This window comes from Hippichthys cyanospilos, chromosome 14 (assembly GCF_059441005.1).
Source record: "Hippichthys cyanospilos isolate Australia breed blue-spotted pipefish chromosome 14, RoL_Hcya_1.0, whole genome shotgun sequence".
Classification (NCBI taxonomy): domain Eukaryota; kingdom Metazoa; phylum Chordata; class Actinopteri; order Syngnathiformes; family Syngnathidae; genus Hippichthys; species Hippichthys cyanospilos.
The window spans coordinates 18,830,001-18,854,979 of record NC_142382.1 but is presented as its reverse complement, the minus strand read 5'-3'; the positions used below and the strand labels follow the sequence as shown (position 1 = coordinate 18,854,979).

Here is a 24,979-nt window from a genome sequence, read left to right as displayed (position 1 = left end):
GACGGGCAATCCAAACCTATGTTAATTAGTGAACGCGTGCAACGCGTGCAAAAACTTTGGGTAAAAACATCACGACTTTATACACGTTAAAAATTAGTAACATAATCTACTGTACAGTTAAATTAAATAACATAATTATACAAAGGAAAAGTGACATTTACCTTTGGGGCGACGTGACTTGAGCTGGTGGTGGGTGCAGGCGGAGGAGAGCAGAGACGAACCCCTGGAATTTTTTTTTTTTTCTTAAACGAGAACTTTGTTCAAACGACAACTTTTTTTAAACAATGATTTTTTGTTAAACGAGAACTTATTTTTAGAAGAGAACATTTTTTAAAAGAGAACATATCACCGGCGATTTCCTTTTCTTTAATCGATAATAGAAGAAGCCTCTCCATTTTGTTGTTGACCGAGGTCCGTCCCCTGGCAAGGAAAGTCTTGCCCTTAGAAGATTGCCGAGCGGTTACGGCCATACTCACTAGCAAGGTTAACTATGCGTGCACCTCCTTCGTATTTTTTTATTATCTCCTGCTTTGTTTCTATTGTCATCATCTTCTTACTTCTTCCTTTACCGCCACTTGCAATTTTAGAAGCCATGTCTAACAGATAAAAGTTTGCAAAGTCTTCACAACATTCCTTCCTTCCGTTTTTCACTCATTTTCTCTCCTTCCTTTCATCCCGACCAGCTGTGCCATCAAGCTAGATAAAGGCGTTCGGCCAATAGCATATCGGCATTTCTGTGCGACAACAAAATGGAGAGGCTTCTTCTATTATGGATTAAAGAGAAGGAAATCGCCGGTGATATGTTTTAGTTTGAGAAAAGTTCTTGTTTAAGAAAATAAATCAATAAATTCTGCGGGTTGGTCTCTGCTCCCCTCCGCCTCCACCCAGCTCAAGTCACGTCGCCCCAAAGGTAAATGTCATTTTTCCTTTGTATATTTATGTTATTTAATTTAACTGTACAGTAGATTATGTTACTAATTTTTAATATGTGTATGAAGTCGTGATGTTTTTACCTAAGGTTTTTGCACGCGTTGCACGCATTCACTAATTAACATAGGTTTGGATTGCCCGTCATACGAGCAATTCGAGTTACGAGCGTAGCCGCTGAACGGATTAAGGTCATAACACGGGGGCCCACTGCATATATATATATATATATATATATATATATATATATATATATATATATACATACATATATATATACATACATATATATATACATACATATATATATATATATATATATATATATATATATATATATATATATATATATATATATATATATATATATATACAGTCGAACCTCTACATAGTGAACTTCAAGGGTCCGAGGAGAGAAGTTCACTATGAAGAGAGATTCACTTTATAGAGGTTTTCCTAAAATGTTCAGAATTCATTGATGAAATATGTGAATAATTTTTTAATAAATATGTAAATAATTTTATATACGTTTTTTTAAAAATAAATATGTAAATAAATGTACATTAAACAACTTAAGTTGTTTAAACACTAAAATCTAATGCGGTAAAACTAATGTAAAAACATTTTACATTGAACAAATATCTTTATTATTATTCCACAAGTCGCATTATCTCTTCTCTCTTCTTCAGAATGCCACATATCGCAGCAGGCGAAGCATCGTACTCCTTTGCAATGGCATTCTGCTTCACTCCACTCGCACACTTCCGAATTATGTCGCACTTCTCCTCCAACGACAAAGGCTTTCGCTTCCGACTTATAGATCTAGCATCCATACTTTTCACGGCAGATTCCGACATCTTAGAATTTTCGGAGGGATGACCAGCGGAGAAACGCATGCGCAGTGGACGGCGGACGAAGTGAAAATGCAAGAGAAAGTCGCAGCGCGCGAGAGCGGCTAGGCAGGGAGGAAATCCCGACAGTGCGCCCAATTTTACAACTTCACAATTTTCGATAAGTTCAGATATTCACAATATAGAGGTAGATGCTGTCAAGGGACTGACTAATAGCATCACTATGAAGAGATTATTCACTATGTGGAGTTTCACTATGAGGAGGTTTTACATACACGTCAAATATAGCTGTTTTGCAAGGGACCGTAAAGATTCGTTCACTATGAAGAGAGATTCACTTTGTAGAGGTTCACTATATAGAGGTTCGACTGTATATATAAAAACAAGCAATTTTTTTTTTTTTACATCCACTATTCCACTTAATTGAATATTCATATTTGACACATTGTAGTCCAGCCTTACTTAAAAAAAAAAAAAAAACATTAAGAATATTGTATGGTAACATTTAAAACGTGAAAAAAAGCATCATGCCATTCATAGATTAAACTGATGGCACAGTCACGTCACAGTACAGAGGTGGTGGATTCACTTCAGCCTTCGACAATTCTGGGTGGAGTTCTTCTCATGCCTGGGTTGGTTTTCTGTAAGGATTTGGGCTATTCCTCATTTTCCAAGAATATGTATATTAGGTATGTGGGGCAATCCAATTTTTCCTTCACTGTGTTTGTGAATGTGAAAAGTTGTTTGTCTTTGGGTGGTTGTTTGTCTTTGTGTTCTTTGCGAATGACTGGCAAACAATTTCATTAGACCTGAAAACAGCTGGGATAAGATGCAGCACGCTCGTGACCCTCAGGAGGCTAAGCCGTCAAAATGATGGATGAATGAATGGATGGCTGGATGGATTTTGATTTCTAACAGAGACTGAGGGTTTAGCGAAATGACTGAGGGTTTAGCGAAATGGCCTGAAAGCCATACCATGGTATTTTATTTTGATTTTAATTCTTCTCTGCTTCTTCTGAATCATTTTCGCTTTTTTCACGTGTGATTAAATTTATTTAACAAATATATATATATATATTATATATAAATATATATATATATATATATATATATATATATATATATATAAATATATATATATATATATATATATATATATAAATATATATATATATATATATATATATATATATATATATATATATATATATATATATATATATATATATATATATACACATACAAATAACATTGTTGATAGTAAATTGCACCAACATTGAATTTATGAACACAGTTTTATGACGCAGTGGCTGTTTGAACTGTAATCCTGCAAATCATACTGGAAGAAGCAGATGCATCATCTGGAGCAATATGCTGGACTGGGGCAAAATGGCTTGTCTCTGATTGTAAAGATGCTTCTTTGACAAATATATGTTTCTTTGCAAGTTAGAAACAAAGTAAAAGATGCAAAAAGATGAATAAGTAATAATAACTAAATGAGTTCATCATCATTTTCTCAATAATTTGATCTTCAATTCAGCCCTGAGCCTTGATCCTATGGCTTCTATATACAGTCGGCCCCCGGCTTACGAACACCCTGATTTACGAACAATTCGCCTTACGAGCGTGAATCACGGAGATTTTTGTCCCCCACTTACGAACAAACCTTTCGCCTTACGAGCAATCCGACATGCCGGCCATTAAGTATGTGAATATGTTTCTCTCTTAACTGCGTCAACAAAATCAGCAGAAGCGTCATTTAAACCTTCAGTAGATACTTGTGGCAGTAACGTGAACGCTATTGGTCTTACAACGTCACAGTGACTGTCTCAGTCACGGTGTGTAAATATATTACCATTTAAGTGTAGTGTTTGTACAGCTAAAGGGAAAAACAGCTGACATGAAATTAAATGTGCAGATTGCAGGACAAAGAATTGTCATTGGTTTAAATGTGTTTTTTTTTTAAATTAATTGTCAATACATTCCAACCGTTTAAAAAAAAGTGCGAATAAGTATCAGTCAGTCACGGAGATGCCAATATGATATTGGTCGATTAAGGTCACCCGGTCTCACTCACGGAGATGCTATTGGCCGGCGTCACACGTCAATCACAGAAGTGCCGATATGCTATTGGCCGAACGCCTTTATCTAGCTTGATGGCACAGCTGGTTGGGATGGAAGGAAGGCGAGAAAATGAGTGAAAAACGGAAGGGAGGAATGTTGTGAAGACTTTGCAAACTTTATCTGTTAGACATAGCTTCCAAAATTACTAGCAGCGGTAAAGGAAGAAATAAGAGGATGATGTTTTAGTATCTCCGTGATTAGCACCCTGACTGAAAGAGTTACTGTGACACTGTAAGAGCAATAGCATATCTACTTCGCCGTGTTGACTTTGAGCGATAGTCTCTGCTCCCCTCCGCCTTCACCCAGCTCAAGTCACGTCATTCCAAAGGTAATAGTCATTTTTTCTTTGTACTTATTATTTAATGCAAATTTACAGTAGATTATGTCACTCAATTTTAATATATGTGTACAGTCGTGGTGTTTTTACCTAGGGCTTTTGCGCGCGTTGCACGCATTCACGAATTAACATGGGTTTGGATTGCCCGTTATACGAGCAGTTCGAGATACGAGCGTACCCGCTGAACGGATTAAGTTCGTAACCCGGGGGCCCACTGTACTTCTATGTACTCTTTTTTTTTTTTTGCCAATTTCTTGAAAAGTCTCCTGCTAAAATTGACCAAGTCATATTGCTTACAAAAGCATTTTGCAAGCATCCTTATTCGGGTAAATAAGGTTAGTGTCCACAGAGAAATATTGCACTCAATCAAATTGTTGTTTCATGTCTGGGCCAGTCCCAAGAAGTTGCTTAAAAGAGATTAGAATGCTGGTTGAATAATCCAGACAGTCAAGACAAAAGAAATTACATGATCATCATTTGCGAATGGGGTTTTATGTTCTTAAATCATGTTTCCCATTATAAAGCACTCGATTTCCAAAAAAACTTAAAACGTTTTTGTTTATTTTCAGCATTATGGTTGTTCCATGGTTTATTGTGTAAGTCATCATATGCACAGTAGGCTGTTCAATTTTGAGGATTAGTCAAGAACACACTACTCGGAACCATGGGTGTTTCTAACCCATTTTATCGAGGTGCTCGAGCACTCGTGAATTGAATCCCAGCACCCGAAAATGCAGGATAGTTTTTTAATGAATCCATCTCCTTTGTATACAAGCTAAGGAAGTTTGTTAACATACAACACTGCATTGAAACAGAATATTTTAATGATATAATTGCAACAGCACTCACTGCCTCTAACACAGAGGCAAAGTTAGACAGGAGTTAGGAGTTACTAACTGAATCTTTCTAATTAGCTGCTCCTGACCAGTATAGTAAAAGTGTTACACTTCTGTTGCCATAATGAATGAAATTGCAATAAAATAAGCAGTGCAAAACGGGCAAGATAGTTAGATAAAATTAGAACTCGACTTTTAAAAAAAAAGAGGAAGTGTGTAATGTGGATGAAAATCTTTGGGTAAACACCGGCGTGTATGTGATGAAGATACTTTGTGTGTGCATGAAAAGGGGGAAAATAACAAATAAAGTTTCACTTCATGGCCCCCCCCAAGCCCCAATGTTATCTTTTTGTTTCAAGTATATTTCACACAATCCCTTCTATGCAGCCTCTGAAGCTGTATATAATTGATTCGTGTGGATTACAACCTTGAAATGAAATTTTGCTATCTCAATCCATCAGAAGGGAAGGTAAGGAAGTAATGAATTTACTGTAGGTGAACCAGGCCTGGTATTAATTTTCATAGGATTTTTTGGTCAATCCAATTGCATGGCGGGACCAACAGTATGCAGTGAAGCCTCCTTGCGATTCAATCTTGCTAATGCTTTCCCGTGCAATTCATTCCAAAAACGCTTTTTTGCCTCATTAAAAAAGTTATACAAATTCAACCGTAATGTGACCCTTTACCTCTAAAAGAACAAGAGTGTAACTCAAATGTTGAAGAACACTCATGAGGGAAGCGTCAAAAGGCAAACGACTTACCAATTGGAAGACTGCGTAAAAAGGATCTTGTCACTCTCCCTGTGAGCGCTCTCCTTTATGTCTGTGTCGTGCTCGCGCGCCAGGAGCGCGCCTATATTCTAAATACAGTTGGAAAGTTGATTTTGTGCGCGCGCGTGTGCGCGAACCACAAGAAGCAGATGACACCAGTGGTTTCAATTTTTTTTATTTTTATGTCTTGTATGACATAACAATTTTCCAAAATGATGTGAAGTAACGCATCTGAACGTGTTGGATTATGAAATAAATTCATTTCCTATCTTTCGAAAGCGAGTCGGAATGGTCCATTTTCTGCCAAGATAAATTTATCTTTTTTAAAAAATATTTTTAAGACCGGAATATGACATTAACCTGCGTTTCCAAAATCCATCCAATACTGGAGAAATCCGTCCAAAGGACGTCCAAGACGCCAAGACTCAAGAAATAAGCAACATGGTAACGCCCCTCTCCCTCTTTCAATGACATATTGAAGGGGAGCGATCCACAGTCATTGTACATACATTCACCGCTAAGGGGGGGGGGGGGGGGGGCAGTTAGCCCCAATACGTGGCCAACTTTACTACTGCCAGTAAACTCAATACTTTCCAAATTGCACAACCATTAACCACTCCATGGCAATCATTAGACCAGTCCATCTCTTCTTCTTTAATCCTTTTTTTATAATAATAAAAATGAAATAAGGATTGGCATTTAGCTCTTTTCAGGCCATGTAACCTGTAACCTAGGGGTGTCCAAACACAGTGTTTGAGGGCGACCATCCTGCATATCTTTGATATTGCTGTGTTCCAATGCACTGGATTCAAATAAAAAAAGATCATTATCAGGCTTCCACTGAGCTTGCCAATGAGCTGATCATTTGAATCAGCTGTCTTGGAGGACATACACATCAAAAACATGCAGGATACTGTCAACAACCCTGCAGTAAGCTGTATAAATGCTGTAATTGTAGAATTGTAATTGTAGAATATAGTTTTAGATATATTTATACCATTTTAATAGATAATAATCCTATTCATAAATTGGTGCGGCAAGTGGGCAAGTATGAAAGGTTTTCTTTTTCCTGGGGGGATTTTGTAATTGAAAAGTTACATTTTTTCCATTGGCACCTCCATTCTCCTTTATAGCCACAATTTTGAATGTTAACGACTCGGTTTGACAGTTACAGAATCGAAGTATTCCTGTTCATTAAATATTACTGTCCTTAATTTTCACTTTGGACATTAGAGGTTGATCAATGGTGCAGAAAGTGGGTCAAAATTCACATGCTCATTTTTATTCACAAAGTCTTGAATGTGGTCAGTTGGTTGTTCGCTGCTCAATGTTCCCCAGACCGAGACAAAATTTCTAACTTGTGGTTTGTGTTTCCTTAAAGTTAACAAGGAAGGCAATACATGCAGTTTGATTATTGGCCAGTCAAGGGACATTAATCCTATGTTTGGGAAAGTGTCCTTTTCCCATTACATCATGAAAAAAAGTGCCCATAAATGCATGTGGTGCCTGTGAACTTGCACAAAACCCTAAATTTAAGCCCATCAAATACCTTTGGGATAAACTAACACAACAAATGCCATCCAAGCCTTCCCATTTAAATTTAAACTTTGGGTGTGTTCACATCTTCTCGATGTAATAACTTCGATAAACATGATGTAGAGACTTTTTTTAATTGCAAAAAGTGTAGTACAACATAAGCACATCCAGAGCCTTCACTAGTCTAGCAGTCTTTTAATAATAGTTACTGTACATCAAAGCAGCTCAGTCAATTCAGCACAGTGAACGACACAATCACGGATTCCAGTTCCAACAGGAAAGGTCTGGCATCAGTGCTACCCTCACTTCTCTCATCCAAAGCTAAGAGATGTTCCATGGCTGGGCTGCGATTTGGGGAACAAAAATAAAAACAAAGCAGCAATGCAAATACACATTCCTTTCAGACAGGCAACGGAACAGTAATAATGGCAGACTCACGGTTTGTGTTATTTCATGTGGGAAAAAAAAAACAGCCTGGAGGAATTCCATTTATTTTCTTCTGACATCAGCAAAGCGGTTGATGGCCAGCCGCACCTTGCCTTAAGTACAGATATAAGAACGCAGAGGAAAACGTAGGGAAGTGAAAGCAACACTACTGACATCAACTGTGAGTTTCAAGGTGTCACGTTTTGCCAATCATCCATATTTCTAAAATTTTAAAAGAATGAAATCTATATACAAAATATGAACATTTCCAGTGGAATTACAGACTTTTTAAGTTTATATCTAACAGTTTTTTCTAATACAATACGTCAAACTTTACAAATCACATGCAGCAATGCAGTTTCCGGTATGTACAAAGTCACAATAATTTAGCTAGTTGCATAATTAAAAAAAAAAAAAAAAAATCACCCCAGAAAAGGGGCAAAAAGAACACGTCCACATATTATCATTAAACAACTAAAGTTGTTTGAACACCTGTTCTCCCCATCATCTTTTCTAGTGCTTTTCTATCTTTGCTGTCATTTCTCTAGTTACAGACAGCAGCATACACATATTGTTTAGAGCATTGGTTCTCAAAGTGAGGTTTGCGGACCCCCGGGGTCTGTGGCCTGATTTGCAGGGGGTCCGTGAAATCATTTGGGCTATTAATACAAAGTATAGATTTGTGTTACTTTTAATTTTATTTTATATTCAGTTGTGAATGTATTCATGACTCTTCAAGAAAGCATTCAATCCAACCAGTTTAGTATATTTTTAAACATGTAATAATTTTGTTATCCTTCAAATAAACCCACGTAATCCATGTCAACATGAAAGAGCTTGATTATTTAGTCACTAAATGTTTGGCAGCAACCTGTGTGGGAAAATGGACCCAGTTTCTTCTGAGGAAGGGTGCTATTTGCAATATTTATTTTGTAAAGTTCAGTATGGCTGAAAAGTATATATAATTGTTAGTAAGTAAGTCAAAATATTTGTTGTCAAAATCAATGTTTGTAAATAAAAACGGCACTTAAATGATATTGTTTGTTTTGTTTCCACAAACATTTGCAAGGGGGTCCTTAGAAAGTTTGCTTTCCAAAATGGGGTCCCTGACTCCAAAAAGTCTGAAAAGCCCTGCTTTAGAGCGTTGGAAAATCAAGTCGTAAAAGCTTTTTCTTTCTTTATCTTCTTTTCATAGTTTGTTGTTAATGATGGCCCTTTTCACTGATTGGTTGCTGCAGGTGCACTTTTGAATCTGTCATGGACTAATCAATGGCCACTCAAGTATTTATGCCCCAACCTTGAACTAAGCAACTTGTTTTGGAACCACAAAGCAGTAGTTACCTGAAAAAAAATATATCAGTATGAATGGGGCTTAAGAAACCAACTTGTAGAGTGTTAGGTGGGTTAAGGGTACAGCGTACAACATAGATGGAATTCAAATGGGACTAAAGAGATAAAAATATTTGGTTCTGCAGATGGCCAATGTACGGTGCGGAATCCTAGAGATTAAAATTTGTCCGTTTAATTTAAAAAGGTTAACCTCAACACATAGTGTGCTAAACTACAATACGAGCAGCTACTGTACAGCTTGGTAAACATATGAGCACTCCCACACACGCGCACGTACAGTGTTCCCTTGCAACTTTGCGGTTTGTTTATTGCGACTTGAGTTTATGAGTCTTTGCTTAATAACTATGCTGAAGTGTTTCTATCTGTCTGACAGATTTCCTAATTTCTTACTTATCCCGAATCCCGCATCGCATTATGGCCAAATGTACACTGCAGTTAGATATGAAATTATTATGAAAATATCTACACACCCAAGTTCAAATATCAGGTTTTGGTGATCATTTCAAAGCATTCACCACTGAACTCCTAAACTGTACTACTTAGGGAAGAAAAAAAAACATGTGTGATGGTAAGAACAATCAACTGAGATAAAGTGGTTGCATAAGTGTGCACGCCCTCTGAAGTGGGGGTGCAGTTGTGCACAAAACCTAGCAGTCAGCAAACAACTTGTTACCATTGATCATGACTGATTAACTGCAAATTAAATTCAGATGTTCTAGTAGTTTTTGCAACATTTTCTTACAGCAAATCTTACAGGACTAGCACTCAGTCAGCAGAGAGCTTCCATTGCATCTCAATGTTCCAAATTATCAATGTGGAAAAAAATACATCAAACTCCTAAAGCATTTTCTACAGCATTGAACAGAGTAAAGTAAAATTGCTAAAACAGTGTGATCCGGAATGACCCTAACATGACCAGGAAGAGGACTTTGTTTCAAATTTGATTGGTAAAGTTATGGGTTAAACCAGGGCTCACTAATCTTTTTGAAACTGAGAGCTACTTCTTTGGTACTCAGCAATAGGAAGGGCTACCAGTTTATGCGAAAACCGATCATCTTAATGATTTTTCACAATAATTAAGAAACAGCTGTAGTAAATGTGTAAGTCAAATGTAATATGTAATGTAAATGTAATAATTGTTATAATAATAATAATTATTGTAAAAAAATGTTTAATAATAATAATAATAATAGTTGTAATAATAATAATAATAGTTTGTAAAATTCATAGAAAATCACCAACGTTCTAGCTTTTGTAAGATATTTGCAGAAGAGGCCTGTGCACTTCTCATGTGATCTTTGGGGGCTACCTGGTGCCTGCGGGCAACACGTTGGCAACCCTTGCGTTAACATATCAAATCTACTTTCATACCATATCAGTGTGTTTGCAAGACAAGCTCAACAGAAAAAATGCTATTAACCATACCACTGACCAAAATAGAACTTGGCAAACTAAATCTTTTCATCATACCTGCATGCTCAAGCGCTTCGGAATGAACTTCAATCCACATGAAATGTGAAATAATTATCATTACTGTACTCAGTACTTGGCATGGGACGACATCAGATTCTGATGGCATGATAACCTTGAGCAAAAATATCACGGGATTGCGTTATCACGGAATTTATAGCTTCAAAAAATCCAATTTAAATTTTTTTACTGTAAAAAGCTAGTTTTCTTTGTTGCTAAATATCCGTTTTCCTACATTATAAAAAGTTGTATATTTAAAAAAAATGTATAATACAACATTTGTTCCAGTAATGTCTGAGACTGCAACATGTTGAAAACCACAAGAAGGCGTTTTGAACGGCACTTTTTAAGCTGGACACCGACTAGCCTTAATGAGAGCTAGTCACATCACAGCTGCATATTAAGACAGACGAGGCGGGAGGGAGAAACACTTACCGATTTAGACAGACTTGGACAGTTTTAAATAACCACAACTTCTAAAAACGTGATATATTGCAAATCTGGTTACCATACCATGCCTACTCAGCACTTGTAAGAGCATTTTAAAATCAAACATGTTTGTAAAATCCCAACGTAAAAATATGTATTTGCAGAAAATAAGCATAGGGTTTTCAAAATATTTTCTTCCTGATTGTATTGCGTGCCTGTGTAATCTAGACCGTGCCACTATGCGTATTGTGTTAATACAGTTGCTTGTATAAGTGTTGCTTGTGTTAGTTTGATGTCTGTGACTAGTTGTCTGCTGCACGTTGTAGCCAGGACTCCCTGTGAGAAGAGTTGGAGAGGTCGTGGCAATGACATTACTGGGGCCTCACACAAGCTATTTTGTGCAGCTGGTACTGGGGCCTTTGACAAGTTGAAGGTGGGTTGCAGTCTGTATTAACACAAAAATCTTCAGGTGCTCGAAAGCAAAAAAATGTCAATTTAAAAACAACGCAATTTCCTTTGGAGTTAATCAAAGGTGCAACAAAAGGTGGCAGGCGTGTGTTGACAAGTTCGATTTTTTTTTAAACGTTGCCACATCCCTCTTTATAAGAGGATGTGCACACTAATGCAACCATGTTATCTCAGATGTGTATTGTGACCACCAATTATATAAAATTAGAAAAAATAATTATTGATGGAAAAATATTTAATTCTTGGATGCACAGATGTGTGTAAATGTTTTATATTTGCTGTGGGCATGCACACATCTGAAAATAAAGTAGAACGAACCAAAGAAATTACAACAATCCTACACTTTGAGGCATTTTGCCCTAACGACATAATGGATGTGTTAAGCAAAAAAATCATGTCAAACACTTGGTGTATTTAGCTCTAATTAACTTGTAGAAAAACCATATGTATCAAACATCTGGAGCTAATACCTCAACCAACACCATTCCCCCCACGATAAGTAAAACTTGCGAAGTAGCGCCCACACTCATATATATATATATATATATATATATATATATATGTTTTATGACTGGTATCTTAAGGCAATTTAAGATCATCACTTCACTCTAGGCATGGCACACATTTCCATCACAAGTTAAATTGTGGTAAACATAAAACACTATACATACACATACATACATACATACATATACATATACATATATGTATATACATTTTTTTAAGTGAAAAGTCAAACATACTATCCATCAATCTATCAATCTGTGTTCCGGGGTCGGGTTGCGGGGGCAGCAGCTTGAGCAAGGAAGCCCAGACTTCCCTCTCCCTGGCCACTTGGTCTAGCTACTCCGGAAGGATCCCCGGGCGCTCCCAGGCCAGAAGAGAGACATAGTCCCTCCAGCATGTCCTGGGTCGTCCCCGGGGCCTCCTTCCTGTGGGACATGCCCGAAACACCTCACCGGTCTATACATATTATTTAAGACAAATATCACTGCAGTACACATACTTAAATCTTGAGTGATTAAACCTTATACACTGCACAGTAAGTGAACAGTTAGCCTTTTCCTTTGAAGTTTTGCGTAGCTGCGGTCATATTAGCAGCGGCCTGGACGTTGAATTAAAGTCAAATCTGTACATGATCAAACATGGTAACAATGGAGAGTTTACACTTGAAATACCATTTTATTATAAAAGAAATCTAGTTAAGAGATTTCCAACGGTCTGGTGAACTTCATCTTTGCTCCTCTGCCTTTGCCTCCTGCCTTTTGACAACAACATGTGCCAGGGTGCATTTCATGAATTACACGTCCCTGTGGAGATGTAAGCTACTCCCGCCCCAACTCCCGCTTTTACACCCGCAGGGACGTGCCGTGTCAGTAATGAAACGTACACAGGGCAAATGCAGTTGTTGTCGAGGCACACGCACGCACACACATTTTTTTAAGCAGAAGCACAGTGAGGAGCAGACATTCACCAGACCATTGTTCAATTACTGTACAGTGTATGAGGTTTAATAATTTAAGATTCAAGTAAATATCTGTACTGCAGTAGTTCCATGTCAGAGGAAGGCCCATGGCAAGTGCATTTATAGTTACTTAGTCTGTCTGGCATGCAAGAAATTGTCACAGGATGTTTCTTCTCAATACAGTATCCCCCAGCGCAAAAGAGCCAGAGTGCAAAAATCTAAGCGCGAGGGATCACTGTACAGTATACCTAAAAAAAACGTACAGGCACAAAAGCAGAACAGGTCAGTATCAGTTTGGTCCCATTATGATTATGTTTACCACAATTTAACTGAACTCTACAAAAATATAACCTATATTTTATGTCACGATGGTCTATTGGAGAAGGGTCGGAGTACACCAAACTCTGTTGCACATTTGTTTGCTTTTAATTTGAATTGATTGAGAGATTTAATTGGTATGATAGCTCACCATTCGTTACGACTCTCAGAACGCTAAAGGTTAAAGGTTTTGTGGCTTTTTTAACTCAACTGCAGTCCTTGGTTGAAATGTAGGACAGTATATACTGAGGCTGAGCATCATTTTCAGTAACGTATATAATCAGGAGTGTATGTTGAGAACCCTTCAAATTTCCACTGTTTATTTTGCTGTCTTCACATTCCTTATTTCCCTAACCCCGCTCCATTTCAGAATCCTACTTATTTGTTCTCACTGCCTCTCAATTTCAACATCTACCGCCACATCACTACCACTCTCATCTTTTCCATTGTTGGTTTAAGATGATACTTGATATGTTTACTATTTCACATGCTACTGGTTAAAATTAGTGCACTTCAAGCACTTGGGCCAACAAGGTCTTAGTCTATTGGTCAAAGTAGGCTAAAACCAGGATCAGTACCCTAAAGTCATTTGTCCCAGCACAATTTTGTCACAGTGCTGGTGGCTTCTTCATCCAAAAACAGATTTCTTCTGTGGATTCAACCTGCTTACTGGATTATTGTATCCATCTCCAGTCAAAGATGTTCACTTGTCGGGGTCAATATAAGCAAGCATATCCCAGAAACTGGGAAGGCTGGATTTTTATATCTGACAGTTCCAGTCAAAGAAAAGCTAAGCGTGTTTCCAATTTTAGATCTGTCCGAATTCTTGTATTAGTATGAGCGTTTAGACACAGCCGTACTCATACCACACAGTTTGGGGGTCGTTGTTGGGGTCGGGAGAAGCGGGTGTGCTTTTTGGCCGTTCAATAGAATTACATCTCACCCGGTCACTGTCTTTCTTCTGGTGAGAGGATCCACCTGCGCACTCTTCCCTGAACAAGTCGTCATGTTCAGAGGCATCATCCAGCTGAGGGGTAGGCACTGACCTCACAGGGGTTACCATGGCAACCTCCCCACGATGGTGGTAAGATGATGAGGTGCCATTATGTGACACAGGAGCCCGTCCTCTATCACGATCTCTCTCCACATGTCTCTCTGTCTGCAGCGTGAGAGAAGACGAATGGTGGACGGGTGAGCTGAGGACGCTGCTGTCTCTGTGCTGATTGGTGTAGCTGGCCAAACGGGCAGACAACGGCCTCTCTCTTCCATTGGCCCCTGCTCCTTGTCTCCGAACCACCACATTTGATTGGTTTGGAGACCCTCCATCTACATGAAAACTGTCTGGCCCATTAGAGCGCAGCAAATCAGCAGAGGCAAGGCTGAACGTCCTGCTCAGCGACTGGTTGATTCTCTGGGTCGTAGGTCGGCCTGGGGCTTGAGATTGGCCACCGGGCTTAACGCTTTGGCCCGGCCTCTGGTTAGATGCATGTACAGTGGGCGTGACATAGCTTGTGGGGGTGAAATGATCCCTGCTGGTGAGACCTGAGGACACTGGACTTCGTGTGAAGTATTCGGTCAATAAGTCCTCTCTGCTTCCTGCTGAAACCTAAGTAAGAACGCAAATATTAAGTTACAGTGCAGTAACTTCCATGTCATCATCAAGGTATTTCGGTCCGCGTACTCCTATATGGAAAAAAATGCAATAAATCAGATTGCTTCGTGTGAACTGAGATCAGAAAAAGAAACAATTAAAATGATTAATTAACTTACAAAGACAAAAGAGAGACCTTTGAAGCATTTAAGGAGATGTGTTCCCATATCATTCACGAATTTTTTACAATCAGATTTGTCAGATCTGAAGGTTTTCCCATTGAACCATCATACAAATTGGAATAGGTGTTATGTTTGGGGAGGCTGTGAATGTTTAGAGGATTATCACTGATTTCAAGCAAGGTCGCAAACGTGGGTGAAAGGCAGGAATGTTACAGCTGATTCATAGGCAAGATTTAGCTTCAGAACATATTAGATTTGTCGGGAGGTACGATCATAAAACTGGAAAGTGACAGCAAATTAAGTTTGCTCAGCTGAAAGGCATACATCTTCTTGGCAGCAGTGATACTCAGGAATCTGAGTGAGGATGACAGCAAGCAGTATATTTAAACGTCTCATTTTATGTCATTTAAACTGATGTTTGGTGAATAAAATTGTCATGGTCGTTGCTTATTGCAAAGAGGACTTTAAACTAGCAGGTTAATGCGGTACAAGCAGTTTGATTTCACCATTTGTATGAGTACGACTAACTGTCAAAAACATACATGTGTGTTCTCGCGAGACATGCATGTTTCACCATTCGTATGAGTACGACTCTCACGAGACAAGACTTCATGTCTTTGCATTAATCTCTCCTTTGTGTTTGTGAGTCTGATCATGCATTTGCATGCATGGATCTGCGCCTTTGGGTTTAAGTTGAATATGCAAATTGAGATGATGTCACGTCAAGCTACCAGGCAAGTCAGTCGATCTGCAAGTCATTCGCACCACATACGCGTGAAGCAGAAAAAAAATGGCTAAACTAAGCGCAAACTGATTGCCTTTCAATGGCTCATCAGGCTTCAAACTTAAAGATAATGTATTCACTTTTTATTTACTTATTTATTGTTGTGGTTTTGTGGCAGTTAATCTCTGACCAATTTCAATTTTATATTAATGATTTTCAAACAATATATGGATTTGGAGTTACAGGTCATGAGCCTAACCCTAACCAGAGTATACCAGAGTATACATGTCGTGGGTTTTAACCTACATTAAATTGGTCAAAGCAAGAGCTCGGGTGGATACACATTTAAAGACAAGGGACCGTTCGTACGGTATGTATGTACTGTAATTAGACAAGTAGTTCTGTGGGGACCCCCGTGGCCTGACTGCAGGGGTATATTAAAATGTAAAAGTATTCTCAATTCTTTAATAAAGCAATAAATATATTTTAAAAAATGTAATCATTTTGAAACTTGTCAAAATGCGTTTGGTGTCTACGATTGCTTGCTAACGAGGCGATTTAATTTAATAATGCTGTTTTTGACTAAATAATTGACAGCAACCTGTCGTAACACAGTAATACATACTGTATACTTGTTGTCAAATTGAAGCTGTTGGTGAATAAAAAGGGAGCTTATTATTTTTATAAATGTAATAACGGTAATACATACTAAATGTTTTTTGTTTGTTTGTTTGTTTGCGCAAAAAAATTGCAATGAGAGTCCTGGAAAATATGCTTTCTAAAAGAGGTCCTTGATTGAATTGGACAATATGAAAAAAAAAAACTGCAAGCAGAATTGATCATTTCTCACCATTTGTGGTGACTTCATGTTGCTCTCTTGCAGAAACTCCTCTAGGGTTACCATCTCACTTCCGGGAGATGAAGAGCGGACCTTACTCCGAATGCCGCCTCCGCGCTGTGGTTGGGCCCGCTGGGGTGTTTGATCATATGGGAGGGTTGCACTGCGTGATAAAGTCTGCTGTGATTGGCTGAGACCCTTGACATCATTGGTCGACAGGCTGGCTGATCGGAGGTGGGAGTCGGATGCCTCTAAAATATGAAAGTTTTGGAAAAATCAATTGCGTCCAGAAAACATCATAACAACAACCTAAATGTTTGACATGAGTGGAAGTATCTTGCTGAATGCTTAGTCTTGGTCCAAAATGGTTTCAGACAGATTTCCGAAAGGATAATTTAATTTTACATATTTTTTCAACAATTTATTGTTTTGTTTTTTTTTTTTTAAACAATATTCAATCTACAAAACTGTCAGTACCTTTGCAGTTGACCGGTGAGTTGGAGCTGGAGGTGTGGTGACTCAAATCAGCTGATCCTGGACGACATCCCGTGTGGCCACATAGACCGAATGCCGTCTCGGTGTCTTCATCAAATAGAACGCCTAAAGAAAAGCATGGTTCGGACTCCGGAAACATTTGTGTTCAGTTCTGCTGTGAAAGCAGAACTCTGAGCTTGCACCTCTGAGCTTGCACCCGATGCCTTGTCCCGGTTGAGCACCGTAGCTGCTGAGCATCAGTGAAGATGAATGATGGCTAGGGGTGGAACTTGGACCTTTGCGACTCTGTGCTCGACCTGAAAAAAAAATTAAAATCACATAAAAACACACCTTCTATTACTCTGGGGAGAAAATAATTCATTCAGACATTCATTTTCTATCCTCATTAGAGTCTTGGGTAGATTGGAGCCTAACCTGTCTGACTATGGGGTACAACCTGGACTTATTGCCAATCACTCCAAAGTAGAAACTAAGGTTTGGAGATCCCTGCTCTGCAATAAACTTAAAATATTGTTCATTTTCAAATATAATTGTCAATGTGTTTCAGAAACAGAAGATTTTGCATTCGTTTACCACTCAATTGTCACAATTTGGAGACACAGTCAGACTTGAATGGCAACTATGATACATAACACAAAAGGAAGGATCTGGCAAATATTTCACGATCACAGTCTCTTATGAATATGGTACCATTGACAAATATGAATTACCGTATTTTACGGACTATAAGGTGCACCAGTATATAAGTCGCAGCAGCAATATATGAGCAAAAAAAATATTTTTGTCACGGATAAGCTGCACTAGACTATAAGCCGCAGGTGAAAATGAGATAATTTCTGCAAAAAGATGGTACATGGAAGTTTATATATATATATATATATATATATATATTTTTTTTTTTTTTGGGGGGGGGGGGGGGGGGGGTGTCTGCCAACAGCAACATCCTCTCTGTAACAGACTGAACATGCCTGCATGTATTAGGTCCAACATATTTATAGAAAATGGATATTTTCAACATGAACAGAATACTGTTGGTGAAATAGCAGTTCAAAATCGAAATCAATACTACAAGAGCATCTCCCTTTGTTTGATAGTTTAGTTTAGTGAACATAAAAACACATTGCACATAATTCATATATACAATCATAAATACAGAAATAAAATCATATATAATGTGTACTATATATAAAAGTTACACATCACAAATTCATCCAAAATTTGATACAGTCTCATTCAATTTAGACATATATATTTTTTAAAAATATATTTTTTAAACTTTTTTTGAGCACAGCCATTGATTCACATCTTTTCAGTTCTATTTCATAGTTGTTTCATAAATTGAAACCTCAAACAGATACACATATTTACTTGCTGGTGGCTAGCAAAAATAAGCAACAAAAAAACAAAAACAAAACAACAACAAAAGATAAGCCACACTGGACTATGAGCCGCGGGGCTCAAATCATGAGGAAAAAGTCGCGGCTTATAGTCCGAAAAATACGGTAAAGCCTAAGAAGATAAACGAAGACTGTGGGTGGTAGATATAGGAGCTAAATTACCACGACAAGACAGGAAAGATGCATGCAAGAAAGATCACAAACAAACAAAAGCAACCTGAAACTCATCCAATACAAATGTCTGATGTGTAACCCCAGTCATTTTACATAAGTTTAATTATAACATTATTATTAACAATAAAACAATAACATTACGAACTAGAAAATATGCAATTCCTGAAGAAATTGTGCATGAAGGCGTAAGCACTGAATGGAGGGGCATTGAATGGTGGAATGATAGTGAATGTTTGAATGGGTTGAATCTGTGAAAAAATGTGAATATTACAAAGTTGGAATGGTTTGAATAGGCCAATGTAGAAGATACGAGGGGAAACCTGAAAAAAGCAGAAATTGTGTGGGTATTGAAATTGCAAAAACATAAATTAATAGGTGAAAGGAAGTGTATGGCAGTGGAAAGAACAATCTTTAACATATAAAGTAGGAACGGTTTGAAAAGGCAAAATACTGTAAAAGATATAAGGAAACACCTGAAAATAGTGGAAATTGTGTGGGAATTCAAATAGCAGAAACGTCAATTAATAGGTGAAAGGGAATGTATGTCAGTGGAAAGAACCATCTTTAACATATAAAGTTGTGACTATTTGAATAGACTAAATAATCTAGTATGTAATATTGAATTATGGGACAATAATGTGTATGAATTATTATTAATATTGGAATGGTGGGGATGATCTCTAAGAAGAAATGAATGAGTTAAAAGTTATTCATGTGAAATCTCAAAATGTGAAATGTTAAATGTTCCATTGCATATGAATATTGGAATACAGTGGGCCCCCGTGTTACGAACTTAATCCGTTCAGCGGCTACGCTCGTAACTCGAATTGCTCGCATGACGGGCAATCCAAACCTATGTTAATTAGTGAATGCGTGCAACGCATGCAAAAACCTTAGGTAAAAACATCACGACTTTATACACATATTAAAAATGAGTAACATAATCTACTGTACAGTTAAATCAAATAACATATACAAAGGAAAAATGACATTTACCTTTGGGGCGACGTGACTTGAGCTGGGTGGAGACGGAGGGGAGCAGAGACCAACCCGCAGAATTTAATGGTTTATTTTCTTAAACAAGAACCTTTTTCAAACTAGAACATATCACCGGCGATTTCCTTCTCTTTAATCCATAATAGAAGAAGCCTCTCCATTTTGTTGTCGAGCGAGGTCCGTCCCACGGCAAGGAAAGTCTTGCCCTTAGAAGATTGCCGAGCGGTTATGCCCATACTCACGAGCAAGGTTAACTATGCGTGCGCCTCCTTCGTATTTTTTTATTATCTCCTGCTTGGTTTCTATTGTCATCATTCTCTTACTTCTTCCTTTACAGCCACTTGCAATTTTAGAAGCCATGTTTAACAGATAAAATTTGTAAAGTCTTCACAACATTCCTTCCTTTCGTTTTTCACTCATTTTCTCTCCTTCCTTCCATCCCAACCAGCTGTGCCATCAAGCTAGATAAAGGCGTTCGGCCAATAGCATATCGGCATTTCTGTGATTGACGTGACGCCGGCCAATAGCATATTGGCATCTCCGTGACTGACTCCGTGACTGAGACATTGTTAGAGCAATAGCGTTCAGCGTTACCGTGACAAGCGTGAACATCTGATTTCGTTGATGCAGCAATGCGAAAATAATTGTACGAACACATTGACCGGCATGTCGGATTGTTCGTAAGACGAAAGGTTTGTGCGTAAGAGGGGGACAAAAAATGCCGCGGTCCACGCTCGTAAATCGAAAAGTTCGTAAAAGAGGGAGTTCGTAAACCGGAGGCCCACTGTACTGTATTGAGGTGAAAATATGGAATTATGGGAAAATATTTATATATAAGCTGAAATTAATGAGGTAAATGTTGTCAATATGAAAGGGGAAAGCTCAAAATGTGAAATGTTAAGTCTCCCATTGGATATTAACATTGGAATATTGATGTAAAAGTATGGAATTATGGGAAAATATTAATATTTATGAATTATTGGAATGGTGGTAATGATCCATGGGGTGAAATGAAAGTTTGTGAAAATGAAATATTATGAATATGAAACAGGAAAGCTCAAAATGTGAAATGTTAAATCTCCCATTGAAAATGAATTGTGAAATATTAAAGAGTGAAAAATATGGAATTATGGGAAAATATTGGAATGTATGAATTGCTGGAATGATCCCTAAGGTGAGTGAATGAGCTAAATAGTGAAAATATGAAATGTGATAGCTGTAAATATGAAATGTAAAATCACTCAATGTTAAATCAATGGGATTTTTGGTGTGGAAAACAGAGAATTGTGGGAAAACTGTAAATATTTGAAATGACAAAAATGGAAGCAGTTGTTGCACGATTAATTGGAATAATATGAAATTAGAACGCTGTGTATCAGATGAACTGGAAATGAGGTGAAAAGCGTCAAAAATGGGCGGTATAAAAAAGAGGAATAATATATTTTTTGAATCGAGAGAAATGCTGTATCACAGCATATGGAAATGTGTTCAAATGAGTCCCTCTGGCAAGAGGGTGATCAAATACAGGGGACAAGAAGTTACCCCTGGACCAGAAGCTTTTCTTGCTAGGCACCTATCCAACCAATTGTGGATATTATTAGCTAAGCGTACAATTTTTTTAAATTGGAAAAGCATTGATGCACCAAGAATAGGTACAGTAGATGGAGTAAAGAGATGGCATCAAACATGATCATGGAAAAAGTAACAAATAATATCAGGCAGACAGAATATGTTTTTGATAAAAGTTAGAAACATTTTGTAGTTTTTTTTTAAGACGTGATGTCAATGTTGGTAACTTGCTTCGATAGGACTAGAAGGGGTAGAATGTGCAATTGAAGTGCAACAGAAACACCCTTAAAATGTATCAATGCTAGAAATGTATCAGAGTGTATGTATGTTTAGTTATTTGTCTTTCTGTTTACCTATTTGTTTTATTACTATTTTTCTCTTTCCTTATTATTTTCCATCTTATAGACAAGTTTTTTTAAACATGTCATCAGTTCTTATATTTGTAATGTTTTGTTCAGTTGAAGAGGGAAAGGGAGGAGAACCATTTTCAATATTTCTTTTTTACATGATAATGTCTTGATTTGAATGGAAGTCATTTGCAAACGAAAATTAAAAAAAATATAATTAAAAAAAGAAAAGTATAAATTGGCTTTCCATTTTGTTTTGTTTTTGCCAAGAAGCATTTTCAAAAGAATAAAATAATCTAGCAAACACAAATTTCATTACTTTTAGCACATTTATAAATCACCTTGTCCATCTTCACCATTGACACTTTCACTGCTGCCTTCTGGTGTGTTGCAACGATACACCCCTCGTCCTCTGTCCGCCAGACCTGTTGACCAGGCATAACAAATAAGATTATCTTAGATTATTTATAAAAATAGGTGTGACAATGAAGTGCAACAAGAAGAAGCAGAGTGGTGCAAGAATGCAGGGATACTAGTTACAGTATGTAGCGGTGTGCATGATTAGTTCAAGCAGACCATTGAGAATAAAACTGGCCTTGTCTATAATGAATGCAATCACTATTAGATATAATAAACTGAGTTTTATGTTGTCTAATAATTGTTATAGAATGAGGGCTCTGATGTATCTGCATACACATATATTTTAGGTTAAATATTTTACTAGAATCTGCAGTGAATCTCGTAAATCAACAAATCTAATTGTCTAAGAGTTTTTGCTTCGTTTGTGTTTCATTTTGTGGTACCACCATAAAAAAGTAAGTGATGGCTCAGATTTAATAATTATGTAAGCAGCTCCATTTATTAAACATTATATAACCATAAATGTATTTTACCAAGCAGATACTAGCGGAAAAAATAATATATTACAAAATACAAAAATAATGTGAAGCTTGCCAACAAATGGGACATTTACCTACATTCCAAACATGTACATTATTTTTTAATAGTTCAAAAGTGAATGACATTGCCTCACAACTTATTTTGTTTTGCAGCACTCACTATGACATTAGACACAAAGCGGTATGACTTTGTGGGTCAAGAGTTTATACCACCAGCTCTAATCCACAAAATTAAAGGGCACGTACAGATGAGCGACCATTAAAACTCATTCAACTCACATTCACAAATATGGCTTTAGAGTTTTCATTGATCCCGGTCCTTCTCAAATAGTGGGGCGGGTGATATCATGACATCGGCATCATGATGCAAAGCAATATTTTGATGTGAATAGTTTTTTTTTGTTTGTTTTTTTAAATCGTTCTTGAAGCTAGCGGTCATATGAGAGGTTATGTGAGGCTTCACCTGCTGGCTCGCCAGTTTAGCAAAGAGGTGACAGGTAATAAGTTAGCAGATGTCGGTTGCTGCGGTAACATTTCTTTTGTTGATTGCATTCAAGACGAATTACGGCAGCAAGGTTTTGTGAAGCGACCGCATCTACAAACAGCAGCCTGATTCAATGTGACTCGAATGAGAAGTGACGTTATTACCAAGCGTGACTCCTCAATTCAGAGCACGCAACAAAGCGCACACAAAGCGAGTGTATGTAGTCAAATCTGAATATGTAATACTCATACAGAAGCAAAAAAATCTTATGGACGGGGTATGCGGGCAAGCTTGCTGTGGTGTGGAAAAAGTGAATCATGCTTAAGTCTCATACGAATGTAAACATACATGCAGACACACACATAACTTACTAGTATAATTGGATGCCCGTAACTGCAACAGGCAACTCTTTTGTAGGTGTTTTGTGATTATCTGTATTCTCAAGGAACTCATCATGCCAGTTGGAGCTCATGAAATATGTATGAATGCTGTTAGTCTTTGTGGGAAAGTCAATGATAATGATGATGATAGTGATGTTTATGGTTTACAAAGATGAAAAGGAAGAGGAGGGTGCTAGAACACTCCATTGGCAGAGGTGGACTGGCTAATGATGACGTCTGCTGTGATGTCAGAGGACGACCAGAATCGGAGTCGTCTGCTGAGAGAGAGAGAGGGACGTGATGCGGGGTCGGAGGTGGGGGAGGGGGATGGAAGGAGTTTATCTTGGCTTTTACTGCGGAAAAAACAAAAGCGTTTTGGGACAGGAGGAGCTGAGGGGTAAAAAAATTGAGTGTGAGAGAGAGAAGAGAGAGAGAGAGAGAGAGAGAGAGAGAGAGAGAGAGAGAGAGAGGGGGATGGAGAAAACAGAAAAAATGATTAAAAAAATTGTGAGTACATGAATAGAAAGATAATGAATTTGTGATGAAAGTTAAAACATAATTAGGTGGCATGCAAGTTAACCCATCAGAATTACCCAAGCAGTCATGTTAATTAAAGGGGACATACAATTGACATTTGAGTTTCAATATTTTGCATGCATTAGGTGTGATTGGGTGCGTGAATGGTTGTTCGTCCCTGTGTGCTCTGGCTGGCAACCAGTTCAGGGTGACCCCCCACCCACCTGCCCAAACACAGCTGAGATAGTGAGCCAGTGACCCTACTGAAGATAAGCAGCTATAGAAAATGGATGGATGGATGTTTGTATCCAAACAGTTGGGTCTCTGAAAGGCCCAGCAGCCCTCCACTTAAGTGTGTAATCAAAAGCAATCAGCACCTTTTTTTTAAAATTGTGCCAGTGAGCAAGCATAGAGTAGGGCGGCGCGATTATGTCCAAATAATAATCACAATTATTTTAGTCAAAATTGAAATAACGATTATTAGTTATTAATCATCAATATTCATCATGTTTGGTCAAACATGTCTATTTATTACCCTTTTTCAATCAATCAATCAATGGAAAAGACTGAAGACTAATTTGAACCAAGCACATTATATACTTTTATATACAATATATACTTTTATAGCAAATTTTAATCAATTTGCAGTCAAAATGTCAATTTGTCATGTTCTGTTGGATCTTTTCTGTTGTGGGTTATTATTGTGAAGGTTCAGTTCAATCGGTTGTAGGTTCCTGTTGTGTTTCTCCCCGCATCTGTCATTCACGTGAGTTGTTCCTCCTCTCATCCACGTGTTCCAGCCCCCGTGTCTCAGCTAATCCGTTTCCCCAACCTCTCGTTTCCTCCCAGGTGTAGCGCGTCTCCTGATTATGTTGTGAGCCTTATTGGCCTCAGGATATATATATATATATATATATATATATATATATATATATATATATATATATATATATATATATATATTATATATATATATATATATATATATATAGATATATTATATATATTATATATATATATATATATATATATATATATAGATATATTATATATATATAGATATATTATATATATATATAT

The 24,979-nt window shown here is 37.5% G+C and overlaps 2 protein-coding genes across 4 annotated transcripts in view; both read right to left on the bottom strand.

Annotated features, from left to right (window-relative positions):
* The window catches only part of gpr68 (G protein-coupled receptor 68), a 33,476-nt gene extending 27,582 nt beyond the window's left edge, over positions 1 to 5,894 (bottom strand). For all 3 annotated transcript variants that reach the window (XM_088433880.1, XM_088433881.1, XM_088433882.1), the window contains exon 1: positions 5,837 to 5,894. The gene's annotated coding sequence lies outside the window, so the exon portion shown is untranslated. The remainder of the gene's footprint in view (positions 1 to 5,836) is intronic.
* A 1,602-nt stretch (positions 5,895 to 7,496) lies between these two features.
* The window catches only part of ccdc88c (coiled-coil and HOOK domain protein 88C), a 74,191-nt gene continuing 56,708 nt past the window's right edge, over positions 7,497 to 24,979 (bottom strand). The window contains exons 27-32 of the mRNA XM_088433275.1: positions 22,983 to 22,985; positions 21,962 to 22,045; positions 17,320 to 17,433; positions 17,120 to 17,242; positions 16,655 to 16,893; positions 7,497 to 14,913 (exon numbers count right to left, since the gene is read on the bottom strand). Coding sequence (XP_088289401.1) covers positions 14,152 to 14,913; positions 16,655 to 16,893; positions 17,120 to 17,242; positions 17,320 to 17,433; positions 21,962 to 22,045; positions 22,983 to 22,985 — 1,325 coding nt within the window. The 3' untranslated portion in view covers positions 7,497 to 14,151. The remainder of the gene's footprint in view (positions 14,914 to 16,654; positions 16,894 to 17,119; positions 17,243 to 17,319; positions 17,434 to 21,961; positions 22,046 to 22,982; positions 22,986 to 24,979) is intronic.